Consider the following 27,546-nt stretch of genomic DNA (forward strand, 5'->3'; position numbering starts at 1 on the left):
GGGAGAAAGAGAATCTTAAACAGATTCCATGCTCAGCACGGAGCCCCATGTGGGGCTCGATCTCACGACCCTGAGATCACGACCTGAGTGGAAGTCAGGAGTCGGATACTTAACTGACAAGCCCCCCTGCCATTTCAGGTGTGTGCTGCCTTGGTTAAATTATTCATCATGTGAGTCTCAGCTTCTTTTTTTCTGTAAAAGAGGGTTGAATTTGAACTAATGAAACTGAATTGTGGGGGAGCCTGGGTGGCTCAGCCATTGGGCATCTGCCTTCGGCTCAGGTCATGATCCCAGGGTCCTGGGATCGAGCCCCGCGTCGGGCTCCCTGCTCAGCGGGAAGCCTGCTTCTCCCTCTCCCACTCCCCCTGCTGTGTTCCCTCTCTGTGTCAAATAAATAAATAAAATCTTAAAAAAGAAAAACAAAAAAACCCAAAAAACTGAATTGTGGCAAAAAGGGCTCTAAATGTCCCTCATGACTGGACAGACTGAGAGCTGGCCAGCAGGCCTGCAGAACTTAAACACAGAGGCATTTATTGTTAGGGCAAAGCTTACACTCAAATGGGTTTTCACATAAACGCATCAGAAGGGCGATGCCCTGCCCCCAGGTGTTTGCTTTCAGTTCTCCTGCTGCCTGGCCCACCACTGTTCTGTCTTCCCGACAGGAGCCATAGCTCGAGTTCCTCCATGTTACCCAGCAGCTGGAGGGGACCAAGTAGGACAGACTCCTGAATGCCATCTGCCCGACTCCCATCTATTCTCAAGGCTTCAGGGAAACTGGAAAAAGTCCCAAAGAGCAAAGCATATGTTCTTAAAAAGCTGGATGGAAGTATGAGACATTCCTTTGCTGAATAAGCAAACAAAATCAACTGGTCGGTGAACTGATGCTGCTGCAACATCCTGGGAGAGACAGGGAGTCTCCCCGGGGGATGACGGGCGTGGAGAAAGGCCCGGGCACGGACATCCACCTCGGCTCAGAAGGGGGCAGGCGGAGGGGCCAAGCCAGTTAGAGACGGGTCCCTCCCTGGCTGCAACAGGATCGTGTCTGGTCTCCAGTGCCAGGCCCCCCACGAGGCCTCAGTCCTCAGTCACAGGTGGGGGAATGAGCTGCAGCTGGAAATTCTCATTCTGGAAGATGCTGTTGAAAGCAGGGCCACTCTGGGAGCCGCTAAATGGCCTGTAGCTCTCACTGCTGCGATTCTGGGAGAGCTCGGTGAGCAGAGCCAGCTGCAAAAGAAAGGACACCCATCAGCCACGGTGTGTGGGACAGAGGTGGAGGAGCCTTGATTCCCCTGCCTCACATACACAAGGGACGGGGCTGCACCGCAGGGAAGCATACAACTGGCTCTGGATCCCAGGGCAATGACCCCGGATTACGATCCCTGGCTCTGACGTCTCCCGTGTAACCTGCCCAGCCCCCACTTCAGCTGTGAGGAGGGAGCCGTGAGCCACGGCAGGGCCGGCAGGTCTGGGTCAGGCTCCGGACCCCACGTCCGCAGGAACTTCTACTAGTGCAAGGTCACTGCAACGAGTGCGCTATGCTACGTCCTCTACGTGTGTATGGTTTCTAACCTTCCACAAGAACCCTCTGCGTGCAAAACGCAGAGTCCTCAGAGTTAACGTGTCCTAAGTCACTCAGCGCTGAGTGGTAGCGCAGGACTCAACCTCAGGTCCACGGGGCAATTTCTGCTTAGCCGAGCCACCTGTGGTCCTGCCTTCCCTGGTCTGGCACCCGTTCCTACTCACCCACCCTGCCAGGAACTCTGTCCTCTGCTGATCTAGCCGGTAAGGGGTTCTCTCTCCATCCAGGCAGTGACGACGCAAGGGCCACATGTATCCATTTGTCACTTCTGTGGAAAACTCACTACCAGTGACTGTGGGAACTGGAGACGCAGCAGACGGGCCTCTCAGTTCAAAGCGCCCACTTATCTAAAGCACTCCGGCCCCAGCGACGCTCTAGGGCACAGCCGACGACACTGGCTCAGGAGCCCCACCTGCGAGTTACTCAGCCGGCCAGGGACGCACAGCTCACGTCGTCCTGCCGGGACTCGCACTGAGGGCCCGGCCCGGGGAGACACATGTCCCTTGGTCCACAGAGCCCCATCTTTGCCACTTCTCATCCTCTCTAACCCTCTCAGCTGCCCATCAGCCTGTGAAGTTCTCCCTAAGAACAATTCCGTAGAAGACTAGGAACAGAACAGGCAACAGATGTTACATAAACTCAAAGTTCTTCCACATTCAGACACTGTGAGGTTTAGAAAGATCAACTGAAAAAATATTTTCTATTTCCTAAGAGAAGATCTGTGTTCTACTTCTGTAACTTTGTGATCTAGAAATCAAGGAATAGTGAATAATGGCTCCACAGTTTGAAGCAGAGCTTCCTTAGGAGGCTCAGAAAGCCAACTCATGGGGCAGAGCCTGGCTGAGGCTGAGAACTCAGCAAAGCCGCTGGGCCCCATTCTGGAGACCCCTGGGGAAGCTTCCTGGAATAAAAACCAACTCTCCAAGAGGGAACACCGCTTTTCCTCGGGGCTACCGCCCCCCCACCCCCCCAGCAGGTATTTGCAGAAGAGCAGGGAGGGGGCCAGGGAGTCCAGGCACAGAAGCAGAGCCACACACAGTGTGCGCGAGCTCAAGCGGAGCGCAGAGAACAAATCGGGCCCGGCTGGAGTCTAGGTAGGACTTGGGACGTGGAGAAGGTGGTAGTTTGGACTCCACCTTCCGGGGATGAGAGGCAGGAAAGAGTTTTAACAAGGGGGTGACCAGACACTGGGGTTTGGAGCGAGTCCCCAGGCAGCAGGGACAGAAGACCTGCAGTGGCCTCTGTGAGTTTGGAGGGCAAGGGGAGAAATCCACAGGAGGTACGGAGATGCCGCCTCCGGGGGCTCCCTGGGGAGCGGAGGGGTACCGCCAGGCTTCTGCTCTGGGTGACTGGCTGGGGTGCCCAGGCAGCAGGTGAGGAAGAACAGGTGGAGGGAGTTATCGGGCACCCTCGGGACGTGCCTGGGGGGCGCGCAGACAGACGCGGGGGCAGGACCGCTAGCAGCTCTCCCGGGCCGTCCTCTTCTACGGTTCCGGACGGGTCCCAGTCATTTCAGCCCCTGGCCCTCGGCAATAAAGACCCATTTGCCCAGTGTCCGCTGCAGTCAGGTGCAGTCGGGCGCCTAAGTTCTGGACAACAGAAATGAGATCTACACCTTCTAGAACCGTCTGGACAGTTTATTTCCTCCTGCTCTCCTTTTCCTCCACCTTGCCAGCCGGCGCGCAGTGGTGACGGGGAAGCCAGAGCAGCCCTGCTAAACCACGCGAGTGGGTGCCCCGAGCCAAGGACGGCAGGAGAGAGGAGGACGCCGGAGACAGGCTCCAGGCAGGCGCCCCGGTGGCCCGCGTTCCCACGTCTGTCTCGGGTACCCGTCATTCAGCGGTCGTGTTCATGGCCAAACGCGCTCGGCCGGCGCAGACGGGGCCGTCATTAGTACACACACGGCCGGGACGGAGCTCTGGCCACCTCCTCCGTGTCCTCCGCTAACTCCCGAGGGCTCCCCGGGGCCAGGGCTCCAAACTGAGGCGGTGGCTGGGGTGAGGGCCGGAGGACGCCACCCTTCCCAAACAGTAGTTATAAACTGGGAAATAAAATGTAAGCCGCCCCAAAAACATTACCCGGGAGCTTCCTCGGTAGAGACGGCAAAGCTGATCAAAGGCCTGGATTTGCTGCGGGTCCAGGACGGGTTCCGAGGCTGCCTGGAAATCAGAAACGAGAAGGTGACCACCGCGCGCGGGCGGCCCCTGCGCTGGGCCAGTGCGGAGCCAGAAGCCGGTCTTCACGCCTCTCCGAGGAGCTGCAGGCGGCAGCAGTGCGAGACCCTACTGAACATTCATGAGAAACAGGCACGGCCTTCCGCAGCCCCTCGGTGCCACTCTGCAGGCTGACCTGTGGAGGGACTGTCCCCACGGGTCTCTCTGGGTCTCCGCACACAAGCTCCCCTCGGGGCTCGGGACCCCCGTTTGCCTCTACCGTGCGGGGCAGTTTGGCTCCGGCCAGGCTGCGCTCCCGTACCCGCGGCCGAAGCCGGGGGCAAAGACACCGCTTCTTAGAGGCGGCCGGGCGGGTGCTTTGTAATTACATCACGTCCTTTCCCTGTCTCGTGATCAAGCTGGCAGCCACCTAACGGGGTTGCAAGGTTAGTCTACTGGTTTTTGGAAGAGGTGAAGTTTAACTTCTTTCTATAGCTGTCTGGCTCTGTTCCGCCTGCCACGGTGGTGGGCACGCCGATCCTGTGCTTCTCGTCTCCTCTTGGTGGGTCTGCTCCAACGCTCTTACCCACAGGAAAGAAGTGGGATCCCGGGGAGGCAGCCAGAGGCTCTGGAGTCTGAGGTAAACTGGAAGAGCAGTTCTGATGCTAACTTGCCATGTGACCTTAGGTAAGTTACTTTTCTGAGCCTCAACGGCCTTACCCGTGAGAGAAGAAAATGCTTTCCTTACGGGCTCACTGACAATTAGATGAGATACAGATTTAAAGTGTCGTGAACATGCCTGGCACCTCACAAGGGCTCCGTACATGCTAGCTTCTATTACTACAATTTAGAGATCCCCTTAAATGTTGCTTTCAGGTGTTTTTATGCTTATGTGTAAGATTAGTAAAAAGAGGCCTTTGTTCTGTATTTATCATGAACCTCTCTTGGCATGAATAAAAGCATCACTAAATACACAATGAATGTATCTGTAAAGGAGGATTTCAGTGACGAAGGGTCTGGATGGTGACAGGGTGCCACTCTATGAGGAAGGTACGGTCATGTCCATTTTGTCCCCCTAAGAAGGATTCTGAACTTTAAAAAAAAAGCATTACACAGAGGTTACATAAATTTATAATTTGTCTTCCAGGAAGGACTTTGCTTCTTTTCCTCAAAGTTTTTACTATCCTTAAGGGGAAACAAGGGACTAAGAGCTCAGAGAGATGAAAGAAACACTACCCTTGAAATCACTCACGCTAGCCTAGTGGGGAGCTGTTTTACCACTTCACCTCCTGAGCAGGCGAAAAGGATCTCCTGTAAGGTCCAGAAGGCAGCTATCAGAGAGAAGGCTCACATCTCAGGGCCCCTGGAACCCCATAGTGGTGCCCCACTTAGGTAATGCCTTAGTTCTTGGCGCCCTCAGTGATGTGGGGATGGCTGAGGACAAGGCTGCTCAGTGGAAATCCTGAGGAGGACAGTACGATCCAAAACAGCCAGAAAAGAGAAGAGGGGACCCACAGAGGCTCTGCTTTTCATTCTGTTCCACGTCTCTGGGTCTGCCAGACACATGGAGAGATCACTCTCTGAGAATGTTTAAACTTGCCTTGACACTTTTTAGACACCTTTTCTCTGTAATTTGGTAGGAAAACGATCATATTCTTGGAGATTGAGTGTGTGGAGTATCACACTTCTGACAGATACTAAGTAAAATACACAGGGAAGACCCAAGCTCAAGATGATCAGAAAGTCTGAGAAACACTACACACCTAGCTTAAACAAAGCAAAACAAGAAAAAATACTTAATTACCTTCGAGATACTTAACAAAAAACATGGTTTTGCCACCTGATTTCCCATATCCCTTTAGCATCACTGGCATAAACTGGGGAGCGGGGCGGGTTGAGGACAAGGGTGATACTTGCCTTTCATTGGCCATTCAAAGCCTCAGCTGTGGGGCCTGCCACTGCCACAGGCCATATGACAAGGGCCCAGCCACCCCGATGTCACCTTTGCTTATTCCCCGGTTGCTCTGTGTTTCATAAAGGAGGTCCAGACAGAAACAAGTCAGCAGTAGACTAGGGAAGGGAGTGGAGGGGGGGATTATGGTGAGGGGAAGGCAGGTTAGTTACACAGCAGGTTTAAACGCCAAGTTAGCATCTGATGAAGCAGCAAGAGCCAGAAAAGCTCTCTCCTTATAGAGGTACTTTTATAAAACAGCTCTTTGCCTTGAAGGAATATTGTAAGAAAAAAAAAAAAATCTCGTGAAATGCACTATTGTACTTGTTACGTAAGTGTGGATGGTACCGGCCACTTAACGGTGACCCACTTAAGAAATTCCCATCAGACCTTGCTGAGAAAAGCTGTACTGGACACAGACCTGCTAATAACTGTATTTTCTTTTTTGTTTTTATCACTATGGAGCTCAGGGCTAAATGGTTAGTACAACTAGCAACTGCTTAGGACTTTGTGGCAAACATTTATGTATGCAGTTATAACCCAGTTTTATAATAAAGTTTTCCTCATTTATTTATTTCATCCTACTAGATGTATTTTGGAAACCAACTCAAATCATTTTGGGAAAGTGAGGGTCAGGTCATAAGTAGAAAATGCCACTGCTAAAAAGAGAATCCTGCTTTCACCCCCCAGGAAATACTATGGGCAGATGAGTCTATTCTAGGCATAGAATAAATGACTCTAGCCCCCGGGGGTTTGCTCACTGAGGCAGAAAGTGCAGAACTCATGCTTTCTGATCTAGTACTTCTCGGATCTGAATGTACACAAGAATCCCTGGGAGATCTTGTTAAAATGCAGAGTCCAGGTGGCAGGTCTGGGGTGGGGTCTGAGGTGCTGGGTTTCTAACATGCTCGCAGGCAGTGCTGAGAATGCCAGTCCCCAGTCTACACTGTGCTGCTACCCTGTGTTGCTAGAAAGGCTCAGGGTGGCGGGAGACTTCCTGTCCGGAGTCCTGTGTAACAGGAAACTCTCAGGTTGCGAGGTATTTTACCTCCTACTGATTCCGCTGTACCAAATCATCCATTCCATTAGCATTTCTTTATTCCTACGGCACCCACAGATCAGGGATGTTGGTTTTCAACATACTAGGTTCGCATGCATCGTAGCAACCCTTGGATATAATAAAGTTTAATAAGGATGCTCCTGCCACATGGTTTATTCTGAATCTTATGGAATTGCAAGCCCTACATCTGTTTTACTAAATAAGGGAAGGGGATTGTGTAAATTGAGGAAGAGAAGGCTAGGAGACTTGCCTAATAGGAATGAAAAATTCATAACCAATTAAGGGTCACAAACAGGGCCTTTACCTTATAAACCCTAGGCCACCTCTGCCAGGAGAACAAATGGGAAGCACAGAGACACAGACACACACAGACCCATGACTGCAAACAACACGACCTGCCCAGAGAAGTGTGCGGGGTGGCCTCTCAGGGCCTTAGTCCTCTGTTATGCCCTTAAACTCCTTGGAAATACCACAGGAAGGGGTTTCCAAAGATGACGTCCTTCAGGAATGGAAAAATGTGGCTGTTGCATGGGTGTGAAGTACCTGAGGGTTACAGGTCCTATCGTACCACGCAAGCCATCACCCCGGGCCACCAGCCACTCAGCTGAGGAGCAGCTGCCGGGGCCGCCCTGGAACCCTCCCGGAAGCCAGAGGACGGACATGCCCTATTCTTGGCTGGGCATACTGGCTCTGTGGTAAAGCGAAGACAAGTCATTTGAGGCAAAATGAGTGAGCTATTTGTAGACACGCTTAGGACCTAGTAGATGCTCACCTGTCTTAAAAGCCTTCCTGGAATAAGACTGTAGTTTTCAAAAGGAAGCATACAGGAAATGACTACTAATCACTGAAGCAGGGATTTCTGTACTCTCTTTCCACGGTTCTACAGGCTCAAGAAGTGCGGTACGGAGGCCGTGAGGGGAGGGACCAGGCCTCTGGGAATTCACCTGTCCACCGAAGGCTTCCTGCCCATGCAGGCTCCTGCCCTATCCCCCCCAGGCCTCATGCGTAAGATCCAGCTCTCGGGTTTAACAAATATCTCTGGAGTCCCTACTAGTAGCGGGTCTGCGGTACAAAGATGAACAAGAGGGGTTTAATACCCCAGAATCTGTGGGACATTAAAACCCCGCAAAAAGATTTCACCTCCTCCAGTGCTGGTAAGCAAAGCTTGAGAGGTTCCGGAGATATCTCATACCATATATTGCTTATTTGCCAGGGCAGGCCTTGTCTGCAACATGCTCCCCCATCATCTACATAAACCATCAAAATCTCCCTGACGCGACAGCATTTTTGGGCCCAGATCACACTTTTGTACGTGAGACACGGAAGCCAGCGCTCTGCCCAGAATGCCCCTTGCGTGTGCCCGTCCTGCCAACAGATCGGCTTCCACGGGCCCGTGCGTCGCCGTTACGTCGCACTCACCACAGGGTGATTCTCTGTGTATCAGTCTCGTCTGTCAGACTGGGGGCTCCCTGCACATCAGAACTGTATCTTTGTCTCCTTTCCGTTCCCCACGCTCTACAGCCAGCAAACGTTCAAAAAACAGCTGCTGAACAATCGCATATCCTGGCTGATCCGCAACTGTCCATTTTAGGTGTCTGAGCAGGCAGCCACTGGGCTCTCCTGGCCCAGCGTGAAATCACTGGCATTTGTCTTCCTATTTTCAAGAACTTGAACTTGTAAAGATTCTTTGTGATTTCTGGCGTGTTTGTCCTGTATTTCAGTGAAAATACCAATTTCATTTTATTTAATTCACTTCTGGGGAGAGGATTATTTTTTTTTTTTTTAAAGTGACATTTATTAAGCATCCTCTATACCAGACAATAGGTGCTATTTCACTTAACTCTTTTTTTTTTAATGTTTTTTTTTTTTTTTTTTTTTTATTCATGAGAGTCAGAGAGAGAGAGAGAGAGAGAGGCAGAGGCAGAGGGAGAAGCAGGCTCCCCGCCTAGCAGGGAGCCCGATGCGGGACTCGATTCCAGGACCCCAGGATCATGACCTGAGCCGAAGGCAGACGCTTAACCATCTGAGCCACCCAGGCGCCCGAGAGGATTATTTTTAACTGTCAAAAATATAGGTACCACCCCTTTTAAGAAGACAGGAAAACTTACCAAGCAAGCAGGACTTGTAGTTAAAAGCCTCTTTCTGTTGTTCCCCAATACTTCCTAGTGCCGACACAGCCATTCAGTGTGACCGCGGCCTGTGCAGGGGCGGCCGGGCCTGCTCCCCAAGTGCCTGGGACACTGCAGCGGCTGCCCGAGCCCAAACCTGGCCTCACCGGGCACTAGATGACATTCATAGGCAAGCTGCCTATTCTTTGAGCTAGTTGTGTTTTTGTTTTGTTTTTTTGTAACAGGGGATAAGAGAAGAGCTGTGCCACAGGAAGTGGCTGGGATGAGGAGGGGAAGGCCTCCAGCACGTGGTAACTGGCCAGGACGCTCTGAGTCCTCATTTGGTGTGACTTCCTGGAGGGGGCATGGGAGGGCCCTGCGGGCGCCACACACAGACCCAGTTGGGATGGGACACGGGTCCCGCGTACCTAGTCCTCACGTGGCCGAGAGGGAAAGACAGGGGACCCTAGTGCACAGTGCTGTCCACACTGGCAAACGTGGCAACGGAAGGGATGCTGAAGACAGAGAGAGAGAGAACGGGGAATGGGGGGGAGCCTTAAGAACACAGGGCCTTGGGGCACCTGGGTGGCTCGGTCATTAAGCGTCTGCCTTCGGCTCAGGTCATGATTGCAGGGTCCTGGGATTGAGCCCCGCATCGGGCTCCCTGCTCAGTGGGGAGCCTGCTTCTCCCTCTCCCTCTGCCACTCCACCCATCCACCCACTCGTGCTCTGTCTCTCTCGCTCTCTCTCTCTCTCAAATAAATAAAATCTTAAAAAAACAAAGCTTATCCTAAACAACAGTGTACTGCCAGTCCTGAGGCCTCAACTACTGTCACCATCACCCTCTTTGCTATTCCTTTAGTTGAAACAAACAAAAAAAATCTGTATAAAAACTACTAAAGAACAGCAATTATGGTTATTGGCTTTAAAGTTCCTTCTCTTATGTAAAACAAAGAGAAAGGAAGGAAAGGCAGTAAGCTACATTTTGAGCAAGATACAGATGGTTGAACTGGAGTAATAACACAGCCTAAATTTAACAGACTATAACTGATCAGATTTAAGTTTAGGAGAACCTTTCACTAAGTGTTAAGGGACCATTAGTCCTCTCCAAATATACACAACTTCGATCGATAGTTTCCAACTACGGTCCAGGACATCATGGTCTATAACACTATCTTAAAAGAATCTCACTCTAGAGGCTCCTGGGTGGCTCAGTCGTTAAGCGTCTGCCTTCGGCTCAGGTCATGATCCCGGGGTCCTGGCATCGAGCCCCACGTCGGGCTCCCTGCTCAGCAGGAAGCCTGCTTCTCCCTCTCCCACTCCCCCTGTGTTCCCTCTCTCGCTGTCTCTCTGTAATAAATAAATAAAATCTTAAAAAAAAAGAACAGAACAGAACACAGGGCCTCTTGTCTCTTGCTTCCCGGCGCCCAGCGCTGCACTCGGCATGGAGCACGGGGGAACGACTTATCTGCTATCAGATGGAGGAAGGGACGGCAAGGGCAAGCAAGCAGATTTTCTCCTTGCTACAAGTTCCCTGGAGCTTTCACAAGCCCTCTAGACGCAGGAAGAACACAGGGCGCATGCTCTGACAGCCCTGGGCTCCATATGGATTCTGCAACAACTAGCTGAATGCCTCTGGCCTGCTTATTTAGCTTCTCTCAGTCTCTGTCTTTCTCTGTAAACTCTACAGAACTGTGAGGATTGGAGCTCAGTATGGGCCTGGCACCTACCGGATGTTCAGTACACGGCAGCGATCTATACTCCTAAGAGAAGTGCCCTGGAAGACAGAACAGTGCGCTGGGACTCAGGAACCCTGAGCTCTATCCTGTCACAGCTCCCCGCGTCACCTGGGCGGGTCACGGTGCCCCCCCAGGTCTACCCTCTGATCTAGCGAACGCAGTGCCACCCCGGGCCACACCCTACCACTCAGGAAAGGCTCCCGGGGGGTAACAGGCGTTTGAGGGCATGAAGGTTTCAAGTAAGAAAGTAACATTTACTGCAGTTACTCATGGCTTTTATGGCGTAATCATATGCCAACTAGGGCAACCAACTACAGGCACTGGAGATCCCGGCACGAAGCCCCACGACAGCCCTGACGAGAAAGAAGAGTCGGTCTAAGATGCTGGACAGAGAAAGGGATTTGCAAAATCAGCATCAGGCACAACACCAAAGTGGGAGCAACCAGATGGGAACGCAGTCTCAGTGGGGCAGATGCACAAACACGAAGCACCCGGCCTAGTGTCCCCAGACCCTCTAACCCACCTGCTGAGAACTGATTACGAAGGATTTTCCAATTGGAAGAGAAGGGAAAACACATTCGATGCTATCTGCCAGAGCACATTTTCTTCTTCCCATGTAATGAAGTCTAGTGATAAAAGCTGAAAATTAAACTGTGGCTGAACATCAGAGGGAGAAACAGTGACGGCCCTGGAAGCGACCCACAGCGCTCTGCGTTCAAGCAAAGCCGCGGAAAAGGAGGAGAGCCCCGGGGAGAGGGACGTGGGGCTAATGTGCGGCGCCGGCACATTGTAAAGCTTGAGACTCACACGGGGTGCAAAGCAGAGCTGTCATTACAGCCGCTGGAAGGAAGCAAACCACCCAGGGCTTTCAGGATCCAAGGATTCAACTAGCACGTCAAGCTTCGAGATAGGAAAGCCACCGGGATCCGCCGCCACCCCGAGGGCGGGAGTCCTAGGAACAGGGATGATGATAATAATAATGTCAGGGATCCTGGATCCGAAGGCTCCCACACCACCCATGGAGAGAGGGCAGTCACGGAATCTCTACAATACATAAGGTCCCGAAATCAAAACCCCAACATTTCTTTTCCTACTGGTCTTCCCACATGAGCAGGCCAAACCTAGTTTGCCAGAGACATGGGACACTTCATATAATTCTGCAACATAATTACTTGTCTTTCCTGCATTCCAGGAACCTTCTACTGGCATTTTTGTAACTTGCCGGTGGGGCTGGAGCTGAAGGTGGAGTGGGATGAGTGGAGGGAGAACCATATTTTCCCACTTTTCTCCCTTCCTGCTGTTGGCCTCACTTTGAAATCTTTCTTTCACAGGCCTCAGTCAGACTTCTGCCACTACCTAAGCTCTTTCAAACTCGAGGTCCTTCATGTTTTGCCTAAAATGAAACCCTGGCTTCAGAGATAAGAGGGAGGCGACATTTCCTTCCACCCTGCAAACAGAAACCCCTTTCCTAAAATTCCCCTCCACACACACTTTGCTCCAGACGGAACCCTGACCTCTCACTCATCCTCATCTCCGAATGCCTCCACTCTCTCAATAGGTCACAATTAATAACGAATTGGGTAATGAAAGGACAAAATAAGCAGGGACGTTGCTAGGCTGCCTGGAGAGAGGAGGGAAACACCTGGCAGAACATCCGTTAAGGAGATTTCACGTGGCGCAGTACCGATGGCCCCAGAGTGAGCAGCCCTCGGGCAGAGGGCGCCTGCGGTGGGGGATGGAGAGGACGAGTATCTGACTAGAAAATACCCCTAAAAACCAAGGCCTTTAGTACCACAATGAAAAAGAACATAGTGACTTCACGGCAGCAGGAAGTACATGCCGGATTAAGTGGGCTAAGATGTGAAAGGAGTAACAACCACCGTGGGAAGCCTGCTTCTCCCTCTCCCACTCCCCCTGCTTGTGTTCCCTCTCTTGCTGTCTCTTTGTCAAATAAATAAATTAAAAAAAAAAAAAAAAACTCAAAATGAATTAAAGACCTAAATATGAGACCTGAAGCCATAAAAATCCTAGAAGACAGCCCAGGCAGTAATTTCTCTGACATTGGCTGTAGCAACATTTTTCTAGGTATGTCTCCTCAGGGAAGGGAAACAAAAGCAAAAATAAACTATTGGGACTACATCAAAATAAAAAAACTTCTGCATAGCAAAGGAAACAATCAACAAAACTAAAAGACAACTTACGGGAGAAGATTTTTGCAAATGACATATCTGATAAAGGGTTAGTATCCAAAATATATCAAGAATTTATACAACTCAACACCAAAAACCCAAATAATTCAGTTAAAAAACGGGCAGAAGGCATGGATAGATATTTCTACAAAGAAGACATACACATGGCCAACAGACACGAAAAGATGCTCAGCATCACTCATCATCAGGGAAATGCAAATCAACACCTCAACGAGGTGTCACTTCACACCTGTTAGAAGGCTAAAATCAAAAACTCAAGAAACAACAGGTGTTGGCAAGGATGTAGACAAAAAGGAGCCCTAATGTGCTGTGGGTGGGAATGCAACCTGGTGCAGCCACTGTGGAACCATGGAGGTTCCTCAAAAACTGAAAAATAAAACTACCATATGATTTAGTAATTCCACTACTGGGTATTTACCCAAAGAATATGAAAACACTAATTCAAAAAGATATATGTACCCCTATGTTTACCACAGTATTACTTACAACAGTCAAATTATGGAAGCAACCCAAATGTCTACTTATAGATGAATGGATAAAGAAGATATGGTGTGCGTGTGTGTGTGTGTGTGTGCGTGTGTGCGTGTGTGCGTGTGTGTGCGCGCGTGTGTCTGTATATACACACAATGGAATATCATTTAGCCATAAAAGTGAAATCTTGCCATTTACAACATGGATGGATCTAGACGGTATAATGCTAAGTGAAGTCAGAGAAGAACAAATACTGTATGATTTCATTCATATGTGAAATTTAAGAAACAAAACAAATGAACAACAACAAAAAGAGACAAAAAGCCAAACTCCTAAATACAGAGAACTGATGGTTACCAGAGGGGAGGTGGGGGGAGGGTGGGGAGGGTGGGGAGGGTGGGGATGGTGAAAAAGTTAAAGTGGATTAAAGAGTACACTTATGATGAGCACTCAGTAATGTACAGAATTGCTGAATCACTATACTGTACACCTGAAACTAACACAACACTGTATGTTAACTATACTGGGGGAAAAAAAAGAACTAAAGCTAAGTTCTTCAGTGAGAGACCTCACACACAACAATGTGAAGACAGGTTTGTGCATACACTAGGTGCTCATGAGTATTTTCTGCCATCACAGAAGAAATTCTGAACTTGGCTCTGACGCTAATTAGTTGACAACTCAACATCCTTGATGTTAGTTGTCACCAACGTGGGATAGTGGGCTATAGGATTAGACCATCTAATAGGTCAGTTTTCTCATGTGTCAATTAGAGACAATAAAGGCTAATGCATACATTTGGCTAATGTGTGCATTAAACATGAAAGTAACCAGAATAGGGGGCACCTGGGCGGCTCAGTCGGTGAAGCGGCTGCCTTTGGCTCAGGTCATGATCCCGGGGTCCTGGGATCGAGCCCCGCGTCGGGCTCCCTGCTCAGCGGGAGCCTGCTTCCCCCTCCCTCTCTGCTGCTCTGCCTACTTGTGCTCTCTGTCAAATAAATAAATAAAATCTTAAAAAAAAAAGTAACTAGAATAACGCCAGAGACCACTCCAGTTCCCTCATAAGAGCCTCATGAAGTAGGCTATGTATGTATTTTCTCTGTTGTACAGACAAACGTAAGGTGCTATGGGGGGTATAAGGTAATAGGGACCTCCCATGGGTCATCTGAGCTGCTCAGTGTGCCCGGAGTGCATGTATCTGAAGACCCCAGCAGGATCCTTGGTGGGACCATCCATAATGTTAGTGCCACGCTGTGTCATTAAGTAGAGGAACACAGTAATTTTTGTTTGGCTTGTCTACCCATTTTGCTCCCTCACAAAAATAACTGTCCCCAGATGGGTTTGAAGTCTCTGATACCCGTATATTCACCTGTCCATGCTTGGCTACTCCTTGCCTAACCTGCTTTGAAAGGCAACAACCTGGGGAAGACCTGTGGTGGCAAAAGCTAATAATCTCATTATGCCTAAAAAAAAATGGGACTTTCAAAAACTTTTAGGCAACTGTAGAATGTAGTTTCAACTTTAAAAAATATCGTTCTTTGGTCAAATGCATTAAAACCTCCCTATTATCTTGACGGGATTATTATTATTATTACAAAAGGTTGGTCATTGACTCAAATTCTCAAACACATTAAAAAATAACTGATGGATGTTGCTGCCTCCAGTGTTCTGCAGCATTAGAAGCAAATAAAAAATGGTAGTCCTGGGAAATAAAATGGATGACAACTGGGCTGGGACCCCTACCTCCTTCCTTCCTGAGGGAACTGTCCTGTGCAAACTTAGGCTCCCGCATTGTGGTATATTATGGTCTTTCCTTTTTGTCAGGAAAGGAAGATCTAAAAAAAATCTGGTAAGATTTATTTTTATGGGAAGTGGAGTTACAAAGAAAGCTTCTTAGTGGGGTGGCATTTTTCTATTGCTAGTCAGAAATCCTCCTGTGTCTTATCAGTGACCTTATTAAAAACAAATAAAAACAGGGAAAGCATTCATTTCATATATGTAATTAAGGCTTACTACCCTTTGATTATCTAACTGTTGCCTACTTAAGAATAAAGTCGAACAATTATCTTGATGGATGCCACTGTGGGCTAGCAATTATGACAAAGAGCTCTTCTGAGAGGGCAGGGTCCTTAATGATTTTCTATCAGAGCCATGATTGCTGAAACATTTTCAGTTCTAGTATTCCTGCCCATCTTAACTACACAGACCTCAAAATGATTATCTGATAACAAGAGGACTACAGAATCAAATGGAAAAGCAAGCTTAACCCTGAAATTAGCAAAACCCAATACAAGTTAACAATGTAATTACAAATCAAAAGAAAAAGAGAACTGATGCGTTGTGGCTGTACTCTGGTTATTTTAGATGTCAATTCACTGTCCAAAAGACAGAAGAGCTTTTGAACCATTTCTCTCTGTAGAACATGGGTGTTGGGGGGGCGCCTGGGTGGCTCAGTCATTAAGCATCTGCCTTCACGGCTCAGGTCATGATCCCAGGGTGCTGGGGTCAAGCCCCGCATCAGGATCCCTGCTCTGCAGGGAGTCTCCTTCTCCCTCTCCCACTTCCCCTGCTTGTGTTCTCTCGCGTGCTGTGTCTGTCAAATAAATAAATAAAATCTTTTAAAAAAACCAACCAGGGGCGCCTGGGTGGCTCAGTCGTTAAGCGTCTGCCTTCGGCTCAGGTCATGATCCCAGGGTCCTGGGATCGAGCCCCACATCGGGCTCCATGCTCAGCAGGAAGCCTGCTTCTCCCTCTCCCACTCCCCCTGCTTGTGTTCCCTCTCTCACTGTGTCTGTCTCTGTCAAATAAATAAATAAAATCTTTAAAAAAAAATAAAAAAAATAAATAAATAAAAATAAAAAAAAAAATAAAAAAACCAACCAAACAAAAAAAACCATGGCTGTTGGAAGGTAGAGGGCAGGAAGTGAAGTGATAATATGGAAAGTGAATGAAAGTTATAATTAAGCTATTGTTTACTGTACTTTAAAAAACTCCCCCCAAACTACAGAGACTTCCAAATCTTGCCATTATAAAGTAATGGTACTGAACTAGACTAGCTCTCCCATAATAACATAAAACCACCCAAAATATATATAACTGTTGTTTTCTAACTTTGGACAAAAGGCAGAATGGGACTGTAATCCTCGGCAGAAGGGAAACATTCAGAGTCCCATCATTTCCCTGGAATTCTATCTGGAGACACTTTCTGGATGAGAGCCCAAGTAGAGCATGGCGGTCTTGCTGAACTGAGGAATTAGAGATGGGCGTTTGGGGCTGGGCAGTGGGTAAATCCGAAGAGGAGGAAGCTTAGCTGAAAATCTATACAGGAGTCCCCTTAAGTTTATGGCCTAATACTCAGCTGCACATATGTGGGCAAGACTCCAGAAGCCTGGCAGAGAACAGGTACTGGGGAGCTGTGAGTTAAATGGAGTTTCTAGAGGTTGCAGAGTACTGGAAGACATGGGAATACTAACCAGCTAGAGTGCAAAGACCTTGATAAATACCCTGGGTATCCAATGAGATTATCAGAAAGCTATGTATTAGGAGCAGGGTATCCTAGACCTGCCTGAACAGAGCTTAAAAATAAGCCTAAAAAATATGTAACTGATTTAACAGTAACCTGCCAGAACAAAACTCAAAAGTCTCTAAAGGTAGACAATAAAATCCAGATGCTCTACAACACAGTGTCCATAATGCCTACCACACAATCAAAAGTCTCCAGATAAGTGGAGTAGGAAAACAGGACTTATAACCAGGAAAGCAACTAATAAAAACAGACTAAGAGATGGCAGAGAGATACTGGGTTAGCAGACAAGGAATTTAAAATATCTATTTTATAAATATGTTTAAAGATTTAAAGTATGGACCTAATAAATGAATACATGAGGGAACCCCAGTAGAAAAATGGAAACTATAAAAAGAACTAGATGATGAGAGGTTAGTAAATGAGCCTATAGCACTGCAAGGTTCCTATAGTTTATGTTAGGTAGTAAAATATTAACTCTGATTAGATTGTGATAAGGTAAAGATGTATTCTGTAATCCCTACAGCTACCACTAAAAAAAAAAAAAAAAAAAAAAAGCAGAGAGATATAGCTATAAAAGCAATAGAAAAATCAAAATCAATATTTAAAAAATGGTCAAATAACCCCAAAGAAGAGCGGGAAGAAGTAACAGAGGAGAATACAGGTAAGGCAGGGTGCTGGGTCCCGCGGTGCCTGCCCAGGACTACGAGGTCTGGGAGTGAAGGACGCGGGCATTTACTCACCGCACACAGGCCTGCGTACGCTCTCATCAGCGAGTTTCACGGCAACCGCTGTGGTCCTTACCAAGTATTTCTGACTTGACCGTGTAAACTGTAAGGAATCAATATCCTGGGTACACATAAAACTTTCTTCCTGGGAACCAGGGTGAATGTGAGCGACAAAAACTGAGGCAATGCACACGTGGGTTTCACTGGGCCGTTACAGTAATGATTTACATACTTTCCAGTTTCACTAAACTATCCTGTTTTAGGTCGTGGAGATTTCAAGAAGGTTTCATTCAAGATTCCTCCTCCCCAAATGCTTTAAGCTATTGTTGAATTCGACTCAGATATATTTTCATTTTTCTTGGACACCCTCAGTAATTCACTTTTGTCCTTTTCTGCTGTGTGCGTCTTGAAAGCTGCCTCAAAGCAGCTGAGGAGCGAGGGGAGGTGTAACACATTTAAGAAAAACAACAAATGACAAGTTCGAAAGTTAGGCCAGACACCAAAAACAATAACAGAAGGTACTGTATGCCAAGTGCCAAATGAAGAATGGGCAAGAATTGCTCACAAGAATTCAGAGTAAGAGGTGATCAGCACAGGGCGCCTGGGTGGCTCAGTCGTTAAGCGTATTTATAAATATATAAATGTTGGTGAAGACTTTTGGAACAGTGGAGGTACACACTGACTGGGGAATGACAACACCGTTGAGGTAAACACAAAGCACAGAGGGCTTCTCGGAGCTAAGTGAAATGCAGAGAGAGGACACTGGAATTAGAGAATTTCTTCTTTCCAATGATTGCAGAGATATTTCTGTGTAATTTTATTTTCTCTTCTATTGCTGAGAAGTTGCTAGAGACAGATATGGACTGCCCCAATTAGTACCATAAAAAGGTAGTCTTAACTGACTTAGTCAATAAATGAAAAAGTTACGTGACTTAACCATGTAGAGAGGAGTCTCTCCTTTTCAGAATATGCTGTATCTGGAGTAATATCTACCATTAGTAGGTATTTCACACAAAACAGGGAGCTATGGGGCGCCTGGGTGGCTCAGCCGTTAAGCGTCTGCCTTTGGCTCAGGTCATGATCCCAGGGTCCTGGGATCGAGCCCCACGTCGGGCTCCCCGCTCAGCGGGAGGCCTGCTTCTCCCTCTCCCACTACCCCTGCTTGTGTTCCCTCTCTCACTGTCTCTCTCTCTGTCAAATAAATAAATAAAATCTTAAAAAAAAAAAAAAAAGAAACAGGGAGCTATAACTTATTTATGGCACAAGAGAAGAACCAAATGTAAATCACAACTAGAATGCCCCTAGATATGTACGGAAAACAACAAAACACAAGAGACCCACGGCAGTGGCTTTTGTCCGAGAGAACAGACTGCACTCAGCACCAGCTTGCATTTCATCTTCATCTTTTCCTTTCCTTCTACTTTACCCAAAGACTTCTCACTGTTTCTTGAACAGACTCAACCCCGTGTTCTGATACTACGAAAGGAGCGTGAGCTTTCAGGGATGGCACGTGAACTGATTTGGGAAAGTAGTCCAGACAGAAAGCTCTACTCCGCAGTAACAGTAGATCAGCCTCTCGAGAACAACACATACATTAGAGCAGCTCAAACCTTGCAAAGCTCTGCTGTTTGGATTCTACGACCTTTACAAATAGGTGATCATTCAGCAGAGAGCAATTAAGAACGGCCTACTGAGTTGTTTTAATGCAAAATAATGGGCTGTTAGCTGCTCTGTCATACATACTGAAGAGAAAAAAAGACCCCTGCCTCGTACTGTAGGAAATGCCTAAGAGCTTTGTCAGGAAACTGTTGGAAGGGAAAGGCCCATTTCTTTTTTTTTTTTTTAAGATTTTATTTATTTATTTGACAGAGAGAGACATAGCGAGAGCAGGAACACAAGCAGGTGGAGTGGGAGAGGGAGAAGCAGGCTTCCCGCAGAGCAGGGAGCCCGATGTGGGACTCGATCCCAGGACCCTGGGATCATGACCTGAGCCGAAGGCAGACGCTTAACGACTGAGCTACCCAGGCGCCCGGGAAAGGCCCATTTCTAACCTGAGCAATACACAGAACTTCGGCAGGGTCCAAAACTCCAAGGAGATGGCAGCCATGGGGACATTACTTCCTTTGGTAAGGGAGTTCACCCGCATATACCGAGAGGGCACCACGATGGAACACAGAGCAACCACCAGCTCGGACACGGCCCCACACACAGCCCCACTGTGAGAGACTCCTATGGCCTGACTCCACTCTGAAAATAATGGCAACGTTCATGAAGGGGTGTCCTATCTGAAGCAGAAAAATCACACCCACTAACTCTCAATTAACAGAGCCTGGTGACTAGTAAGTAATGTTATCTAGGTCTCTGTGGGGCTCTACCCCGGCTCCGCTTTATACAAATATTTTATTAGTTAGCTGGATAAAGATAAAAGAGGCCAATGCATGGAATGAAAAAACTTGATTCCCAAAGGGGTAATCTGAAACAATACAAGACAAGTCTTGCACTTGGCTCTAGAAACCAACAGCAGTTACACAGGATGGCGTGAGTGGCGTGTGGGAACAGAATCAGGAGCTTGCTATCAACATGTTCATTGAGTCAACCGTGCAGAATGGCTGCTAAAAATCTAATGTGCCTTTGGTTTCATTTAGAGAACCTAGAATAAGGAAAGGGATGATCTTGTTCTGCTCTAAGCTGACCTGCCCTGAAGTAGCATGGTGGGAGCAGAAGAGGTAGGGTGTGAGTGGGGACAGGTGAGTGAGGAACGGAACTGTGAATGTCCTGCCTGCACAGGAGAAGGCTAGGCCTGGAGACTCAGGACTTCACCTACAGAAAGCACTGGGAAGGCTGCTATATAAAAAAGGAATGAGGTATCTTTCTAATGGCTTCCAGAAGAAGGGCCAGGATCAATAGGTAGAGAGGTGTCAGCCAGAAAAAGGAATATCTTTCGAAGATGGAATGTCCTGCCTCAGGAGAGGGTTTTCACTAAGAGTTGGCCACTGCTTGTTAGAAATGGATGAGGAGAGAGATCAACGTCTACTAGCATGACAGCATGAGATGCTCTGATGACCTTTTCACCATTGAAGCTATATATATATCTCTACAGATAGATACAGACACACACACACACCACCCCCAAAACCAACCCTTCATAGACCTCGGTAATTGTCCTAAGGGCAAATAGCAAATGAAGAAATAACTATTTTAAAAAATCAATGTAGAATCAGTAAGAAAGGCAAGCATGCGGTTTCTGAACCAAGACTGCTCCCTCCTCCCACCCCAGCCTAGTGAGGTAGAGACTCCACCCCAGACTGCTACCGCCAAGAACACCAAGCTCCTTCTCTCCCAAGCTCCTAGTTGGAGGGCTTTCTTTCCAGTAGAAGCAGGACTTCAGCATTTCTCCTCTTGCCTCCAGTTGCCTGCTGCTGAGGCTAAGTCCTAGGCAAGCACAGTCAAGAAGTGGTGGGGGCTCCCTTCTTCCACCCCAACTCCACCCATGGAATACAGGCTTCATCCTGGGTGCTGTCCACTACAAAAAACTGGCTCTCTGATCACCCCTGCTCCAGTTTGTGAGGCAGTGGTTCCATCACAGGAAAGGCCAAGAGGACCTCAGGCTGTGCCCTCTTCCAACAAGCATTCAAGTCCTAAGTGGGTGTGCCATTCAGAGAGAGGCTTGCCGTTATACAGAGTTCTGGTTCAGAGATTACTCCTTGGGGGAGAAGCAGGCACTAAAACAGGTCCTAATCTCTTCTCAAAGGAACTGACTTCATTTGCAACTGAGTGTGGAGAAGTTTGAACCTAAGAGTATTCTTAAGAACAGTGAAGACTGTGGTGAAAGGCAACTGGGAGGAGAGTCGTGGATTTAATGTAGATACAACCTGCACCAGGCCAGCTACTCTGTAGAAGAGAACCGAGGAAATGATAGCTGGGGGGGGGGGGGGGGGGGGGGGGGGAGGGGTTGTGCCCCCAATAAGGAGGTCAAAACAAATATTGAAAACAGACCTCAGAAACTATCCCTTCAAAGGAGTCACAATTTTGCTGGATCGGTGTGTAGTGCAATTTATGCACCCGGGGCATTGCTGAAAACAACAGAGGAATCAGTAGAGTTTAACAGCTGGTCTGGCCAAGGAAAAAGAGAGAGCCTTTACCAATACCACTGCCATCTAGCTGTCTGTGGGCAAACCCAAGGCCGTGTCTCCCAAAGAGCAATATCAGAGGCTTAACACTTGGGGATGGGTAGGGTAATAGACTTCATTAAAATAACCCGGCCAGTCATTAAAAATAATAATAATAGCTTAGGCTGCAGCAGCCTGGAGTAGAGTGGAGCAAATAAGAATAACTCCAGGAGTGGGGGATCAATGCACAGAGTTGCTACGTTACCTAAAATATCTAGTTTCTAACCAAAAATTACAAGGCATATAAAGAAATAGAAAAGTGTGATCACATACTGGGAAAAAAAAGCAGATAACACAACCTGCCTTAGAGAGTAACCAGATGTTAGATGTAACAGAAAGACACTAAAATCAGCCATAATAAATACTCACAGAACCAAAAAAACCCCCAAAACAATTAAAAAAACACACACACAAACACACACACAGGAAATGGATGAAATGTAGGAAAGTGTGATTTTAAAAGTTAAAGGAAGGTATGATGGCAATGTTGCACCCCCAATACAGAATATCAATAAAGAGGTGCAGCTGGGTGGCTCACTAGGTTGGGTGTCTGTCTTCAGCTCGGGTTGTGATCCCAGGGTCATGGGATCAAGCCCCATGTCTGCTGGCTCCCTGCTCAGCGGGGAGCCCGCTTCTCCCTTTCCCTTTGCCCTTCCCCCCCCCCCGCTTGTGTGCACAGGTGCATGCTCTCTCTCGCTCTTCAAATAAATAAATAAAATCTTTAAAAAAAGGAATATCAATAAAGAGAAATTACAAAAAAGGATAGCATGGAAATTCTAGAGTTTAAAGTATAATAACTAAAATAAATTCAGGAGAGAGGCTCAACAGTAGATCTGAACTGGCAGAAGAAATAATGAACTGGAAGATAAATCAATAGAGTATGCAAGCTGAAGATTAGGAGGAAAAAGAGTGAAGAAAACTGAACAGAGAAACACAGGACACCATCAGTACCACAACAAATACATAATGGGAGTAAGAAAATAAGAGGACAGAGAATGGGGAAGACAAAATATTTGAAGAAATTGTGGCTGAAGAGTCACAAATTCATTGAAAAGCAGTAACCTAGGGGCACCTGGGTGGCTCAGTCGGTTAAACATCTGCCTTCGGCTCAGGTCATGATCCTGGACTCCTGGGATTGAGCCCCGCATTGGGCTCCCTGCTCAGCGGAGAGTCTGCTTCTTCCTCGCCCTCCCCACCCCTGCTCATGTTCTCTCTCTCTCAAATGGATAAATACAATCTTTAATAAAAAAAAGAAAAGAAAAGCAGTAACCTACCCATCCAGGAAGCTCAACAAACTCCAAGCAGGACAAAGGCCAAGAGATCCACAAAAATCTCCCAGTAAAAATGCTACAAGTTAAAGACTTGGAGAAAATCTTGAAAAGCAGCAAGAGAAAAATGACCAGTTACTTATAAGGGAACCCCAATAAGATTAATAACTGAATTCTAGGCAGAAACAAGACAGGGCAGAAGACAACAGGATAGTATATTCAAAGTGTTCCAAGAAAGAACCTGTCAATCAGTAATCTTATATCCAACAAAGCTATCTTTCAAAAATGAAGATGAAAGAAACACTTTCCAAGTAAACAAAAATGGAGAGGAGTTGTTGCTAACAGACCCACCTTATAAAAAAAATACTAATATAAGTTCATTAGTCACTGTTCACAGTCATTAGTGGAAAGCAATTCAAATCCACATAAGAAAAACCAAAAAAGAACTGGTAAAAAGAACTGGAAGGGAACTGTATAATAATACGTATATAATGTAACGTTGGCCTATAACATGCAGAAATGCAATATATTTGCACAAAGGAAATGGGCAGGAACAAAGCTTTACTGGGCTAAGAAAGTGGCTAAGACAGTAAAGCAGTAATTATCACAATGTATTGTTGGGTTTGTAACGTTAACAGATATACCATGTATAAGAGTATCACAAAATGTGGGAAAAAATAATAGAGCTAAATAGGAGTAACACTTCTATGTATAACTCGAATTAAGCTAGTTTAAATCAGAAGCTGAATCAGAAAAGTTAAGATGTATAGGGTAAACCATAGAGCACCACTAAAAACAAACAAACAAACAAACAAAAAAACCCAAAAAACAAAAACCAGGAAAAAAACCCCTCAAAGACATTTAAAGACCTCACCAAAGAAGATATAGATGGTAAATAAGCTTATGAAAAAATACTCAACATCGAATGTCATTCAAGACACCACTACTGGAATGGCTAAAATCCAAAAACAGACAACACCAAATGCTGACAAGGATGTAGGACAATAGGGACTCACATTCACTGTGTGGGAATGCAAAAATAGTACAGCCACTCTGGAAGACAGTTTGGCAGCTTCTCAGAAAACTGAACATTCTTACCATACAATCCAGCAGTTGCTCCTTGGTATTTACCCAAATGAGCTGAAAACATGTCCACACAAAAACCTGCATATGGATGTTTATGGTAGCTTTATTGACAACTGCTGAAACCTGGAAGCAACCAAGATGTCCTTTAGTAGGTGAATGGATGAACAACAAACTGGTATATCCGGACAATGGCATACTATTCAAAGCTAAAAAGAAATGAGCTATCAAGCCACAAGAAGACATGGAGGAACCTTAAATGGGTATCACTGAGTAAGAGAAACCAATCTGCAAAGGCTACATACTGTCTGACTACACGACATTCTGGAAAAGGCAAAACTATGGAGACAGTAAAAAGATGAGCAGTCGCCAGAAGTTTGGGGGGTGGGAGGGAAGGATGAATAAATGAAGCATGGGATTTTTGGGGTAGTGTAACTATTCTGCATGATACTGTAATGGTGCCTACATTTCATTATACATTTGTCAGAACCCACAGAATGTACAACACAAGATGTGACCTCTAATGTAAACTATGGACTTACATTAATAATAATGTATCTATGTTAGCTCATCAGTTGTAATAAATGTACCACAGGAATGCAAAATGTTAATAACGGGAAAATGGAGGGGGAAATGTATGGGAACTGTACTTTCTGCTCACTTTTTCTATAAATCTAAAACTGCTTAAAAAAAAAGAGTCCATTAATGGGGTGCCTGGGTGGCTTAGATGGTTTAGCATCCGACTCTTGATTTCAGCTCAGGTCATGATCTCAGGGCCATGAGATCGAGCCCTGCGTCAGGCTTTGTGCTGAGCATGGAGCCTGCTTAAGATTCTGTCTCTCTCCCTCTGCCCCTTGCTTGCGCTCTCTCTCTCAAAAAAAAAAGTCCATTAATTTAAAATATCATTAAAGAAATCCAAATGCTACATTAAAAAATATTCAATTAATACAAAAGAAATTGGTGAGTAGATTTGTACATTGGGTAAGAACTCTGAGATTCTTTGAAACCCTCAGCTAGTCCTACTTTTTAGGCCAGAAGATACGCCCAATCATCAGCAAGAGTGAATACCACAAGCAAGTGGTCACCACTATCCTCCGCTATAACTGTTTCCAGCTAACACTCTCTTCCTCTACAGGACTAGTAAGCAGGTTTCAGATAGGCCCTGGCCATGGACTTCAGATCATACTCATGGAGAGGAGTAAGGAAAGAACATGGCAGCTCAGTCAGACCCATGACTATGTTATACTTCACCTGAGCCCTGAGTTCCTGAAGAACAGCTGTAGTTAAGGAAATCCCCATACCCTATTGTGGGAAACAGCTTACTGCAAAGACCACCCTTCCCCATAAGTCTGAGACAAAATCCACTAAGCCACCAGGTTCATCTATGACAAAGCCAGACACAGGCCCATCAAATATCCACTCTTGGCCTCTTAAAAGATGAGCAGAACTGTTTGTCCTGATTCAATGGAACAAATGTTTGTTAACTGATGACCAAACTTTAGTTAAGCTTCTCTCCCTCCCCCAAGCCCTTGATCCACCCTCAACCTGAGCCAGCTTACAATCCTTAATGATCCCTTCCGAGAATCAGTTGGCCACATGAAAGACAATTCTAATCAACTATCTATTACCTACTCCCCCACATCTGGTTCTTTCTACCTGTTTACTGGCCCCAGTAAAAAAAATTCCTTTCTGCTTAATTTTTTTTTTTTTTAAAGCAACCTCTACGCTCAGTGTGGGATAGGGCTCAAGCTCACAACCTCAAGATCAAGAGTCACATGCTCTACTTACTGAGCCAGCCAGGTGCCCCTGCCTGATTTTTTGACACCCTTGTGGATCTTATGGTTGGAACATTCTCATAGCAAAAGCCCCCTCCTCTTTCTGTAATTATTCTTTTGAATGAAGTCTCTCCTTCCCTAAGTCCAAGTTTTTTTTTTTTTTTTTTTAAATAGACTCTACTCGTTCAGGCTAGATGAAATCATCCAGTACATCAATGAACATGTCATTTGAGTTTAATACAACTGCAGACTCATAAAATCCTAACATAGCAAGGGATCTAACAATTAACCAGCCCACCTCTCCCCCACTGCAGGAAAAGCTCTGCAACAGCTCTGAGTGGCAGCCATCCTGCGCGGATCAAACACCTCCGGTAACAGATAACGTGCTATCTCACAAGGCAACCTGTTCCACTATCGGAAAATTCTCCTACCTGAGCTGACATCTCCATCTACCAGCAGCTACCCACCAGCACCAGTTCTGTCCTCTGAACTGCAAAGAATGCCTATGCTTCCTTCCAGATCTTTCAGCTGCCTGGAGGTAACCGCACCCCAGCTACTTCACGTCAGCATAAAAAGGCACCTGGCCTGTGGGGATCTTCCACCCTGTCTATGCAAAAACAAACACTAAATCCTGTCCTTGGTTTCTTTTTGTTTGTTTGTTTAAATCAACAGAGGCATGGAAGTCACCTTTGGATCTAAGTCCTACTAAGAAAACAGGGAGAGAGGCAGCATACATCCGTCAAGGGCTGTCACTTTCTGTTCGTGAGGGGCCAGTCAGCAGAGACACTGCAGCCAGCTTTTTCTGTTGTTCTGGAAACTGTGGCTCTGTGAGGCTTTTCCCCTTAAAAATACCGCCCCCCAGTTCCCTCCTCTCCCCGCCAATGATTCAGTAAAAATCATGAGTGAGTGCAGTCGTCTACATTCCGGACATGAGTGGCAAGACTGGGAACGGACTCTAAAAATTTTACCTCACCAGAACACTTGGACAAAACAAACAAAAAACTGCTCCAAATTCTTGTAATACACTTGAATACTTAAGGAACTGCTCATCAATCTCTGGGAGGTTTGGCTATTAAATCCAACAGTTCAGTCACTACTCACTTGGAAATGTGCTGACAGCAAGAACTGTATTTCACTGACCTTGGTCCTTCCCAGACCTGGCATCTGGAAGCATGTGGAATATTCACTGACTTTACCCCAGACTTATGAGAAAGCCTTTCCACTCTACCTCTCCCAGTACCTTGTCCCTAGCTGAAGAAGTCACTCTGGAAGACCTTCAACTGTGGACTCTTCCAGTGGGTTTTACCAGCCTGAGGATACTCTTTAACCAGAGCTCCTGACTCCTCAGGCTTCTGCAAACACACCAGCAGAGGAAGCCCATCTAAAACAGGGGACGGCTCGGGGAGTATAACTAGCTTTTGTGATTGAGATGTAAGACAAAATTGCTTTCCCTGGTTACCATGCATGTAAAAATCCCAACCTTGCAAGCTCCTCGTCGGTGTTTCTTCAGTAGTCGAGAAAAGACGTGTCAAAGCTGAGTGGTTTCTGACGCTGCCCTCAACTAACTCTCTCAAATCATCTGTCACCTCCAACGTTATCAACACCTCCAGTTTTAATCTATTCTAGTGAGTTAATTGCAAGGGACTTTTACAGGAATTTTTATCTTAGCAAAATGCTTCCTGATTTTTAAATTTCCGGCCATGCATAATCAAACACTGAAGAAGCCCTA

General features: G+C 46.7%; 1 protein-coding gene across 5 annotated transcripts in view; it reads right to left on the bottom strand.

Moving 5' to 3' along the window:
• Positions 1-514: 514 nt before the first annotated feature.
• The window catches only part of VPS8 (VPS8 subunit of CORVET complex), a 346,107-nt gene continuing 319,075 nt past the window's right edge, over positions 515-27,546 (bottom strand). For all 5 annotated transcript variants that reach the window (XM_078068205.1, XM_078068209.1, XM_078068208.1 and 2 more), the window contains 2 exons: positions 3,658-3,738; positions 515-1,224 (listed from right to left, as the gene is read on the bottom strand). In XM_078068205.1, coding sequence (XP_077924331.1) covers positions 1,075-1,224; positions 3,658-3,738 — 231 coding nt within the window. In that variant the 3' untranslated portion in view covers positions 515-1,074. The remainder of the gene's footprint in view (positions 1,225-3,657; positions 3,739-27,546) is intronic.

Source organism: Halichoerus grypus, chromosome 1, assembly GCF_964656455.1.
Source record: "Halichoerus grypus chromosome 1, mHalGry1.hap1.1, whole genome shotgun sequence".
Taxonomy (NCBI): Eukaryota; Metazoa; Chordata; class Mammalia; order Carnivora; family Phocidae; genus Halichoerus; species Halichoerus grypus.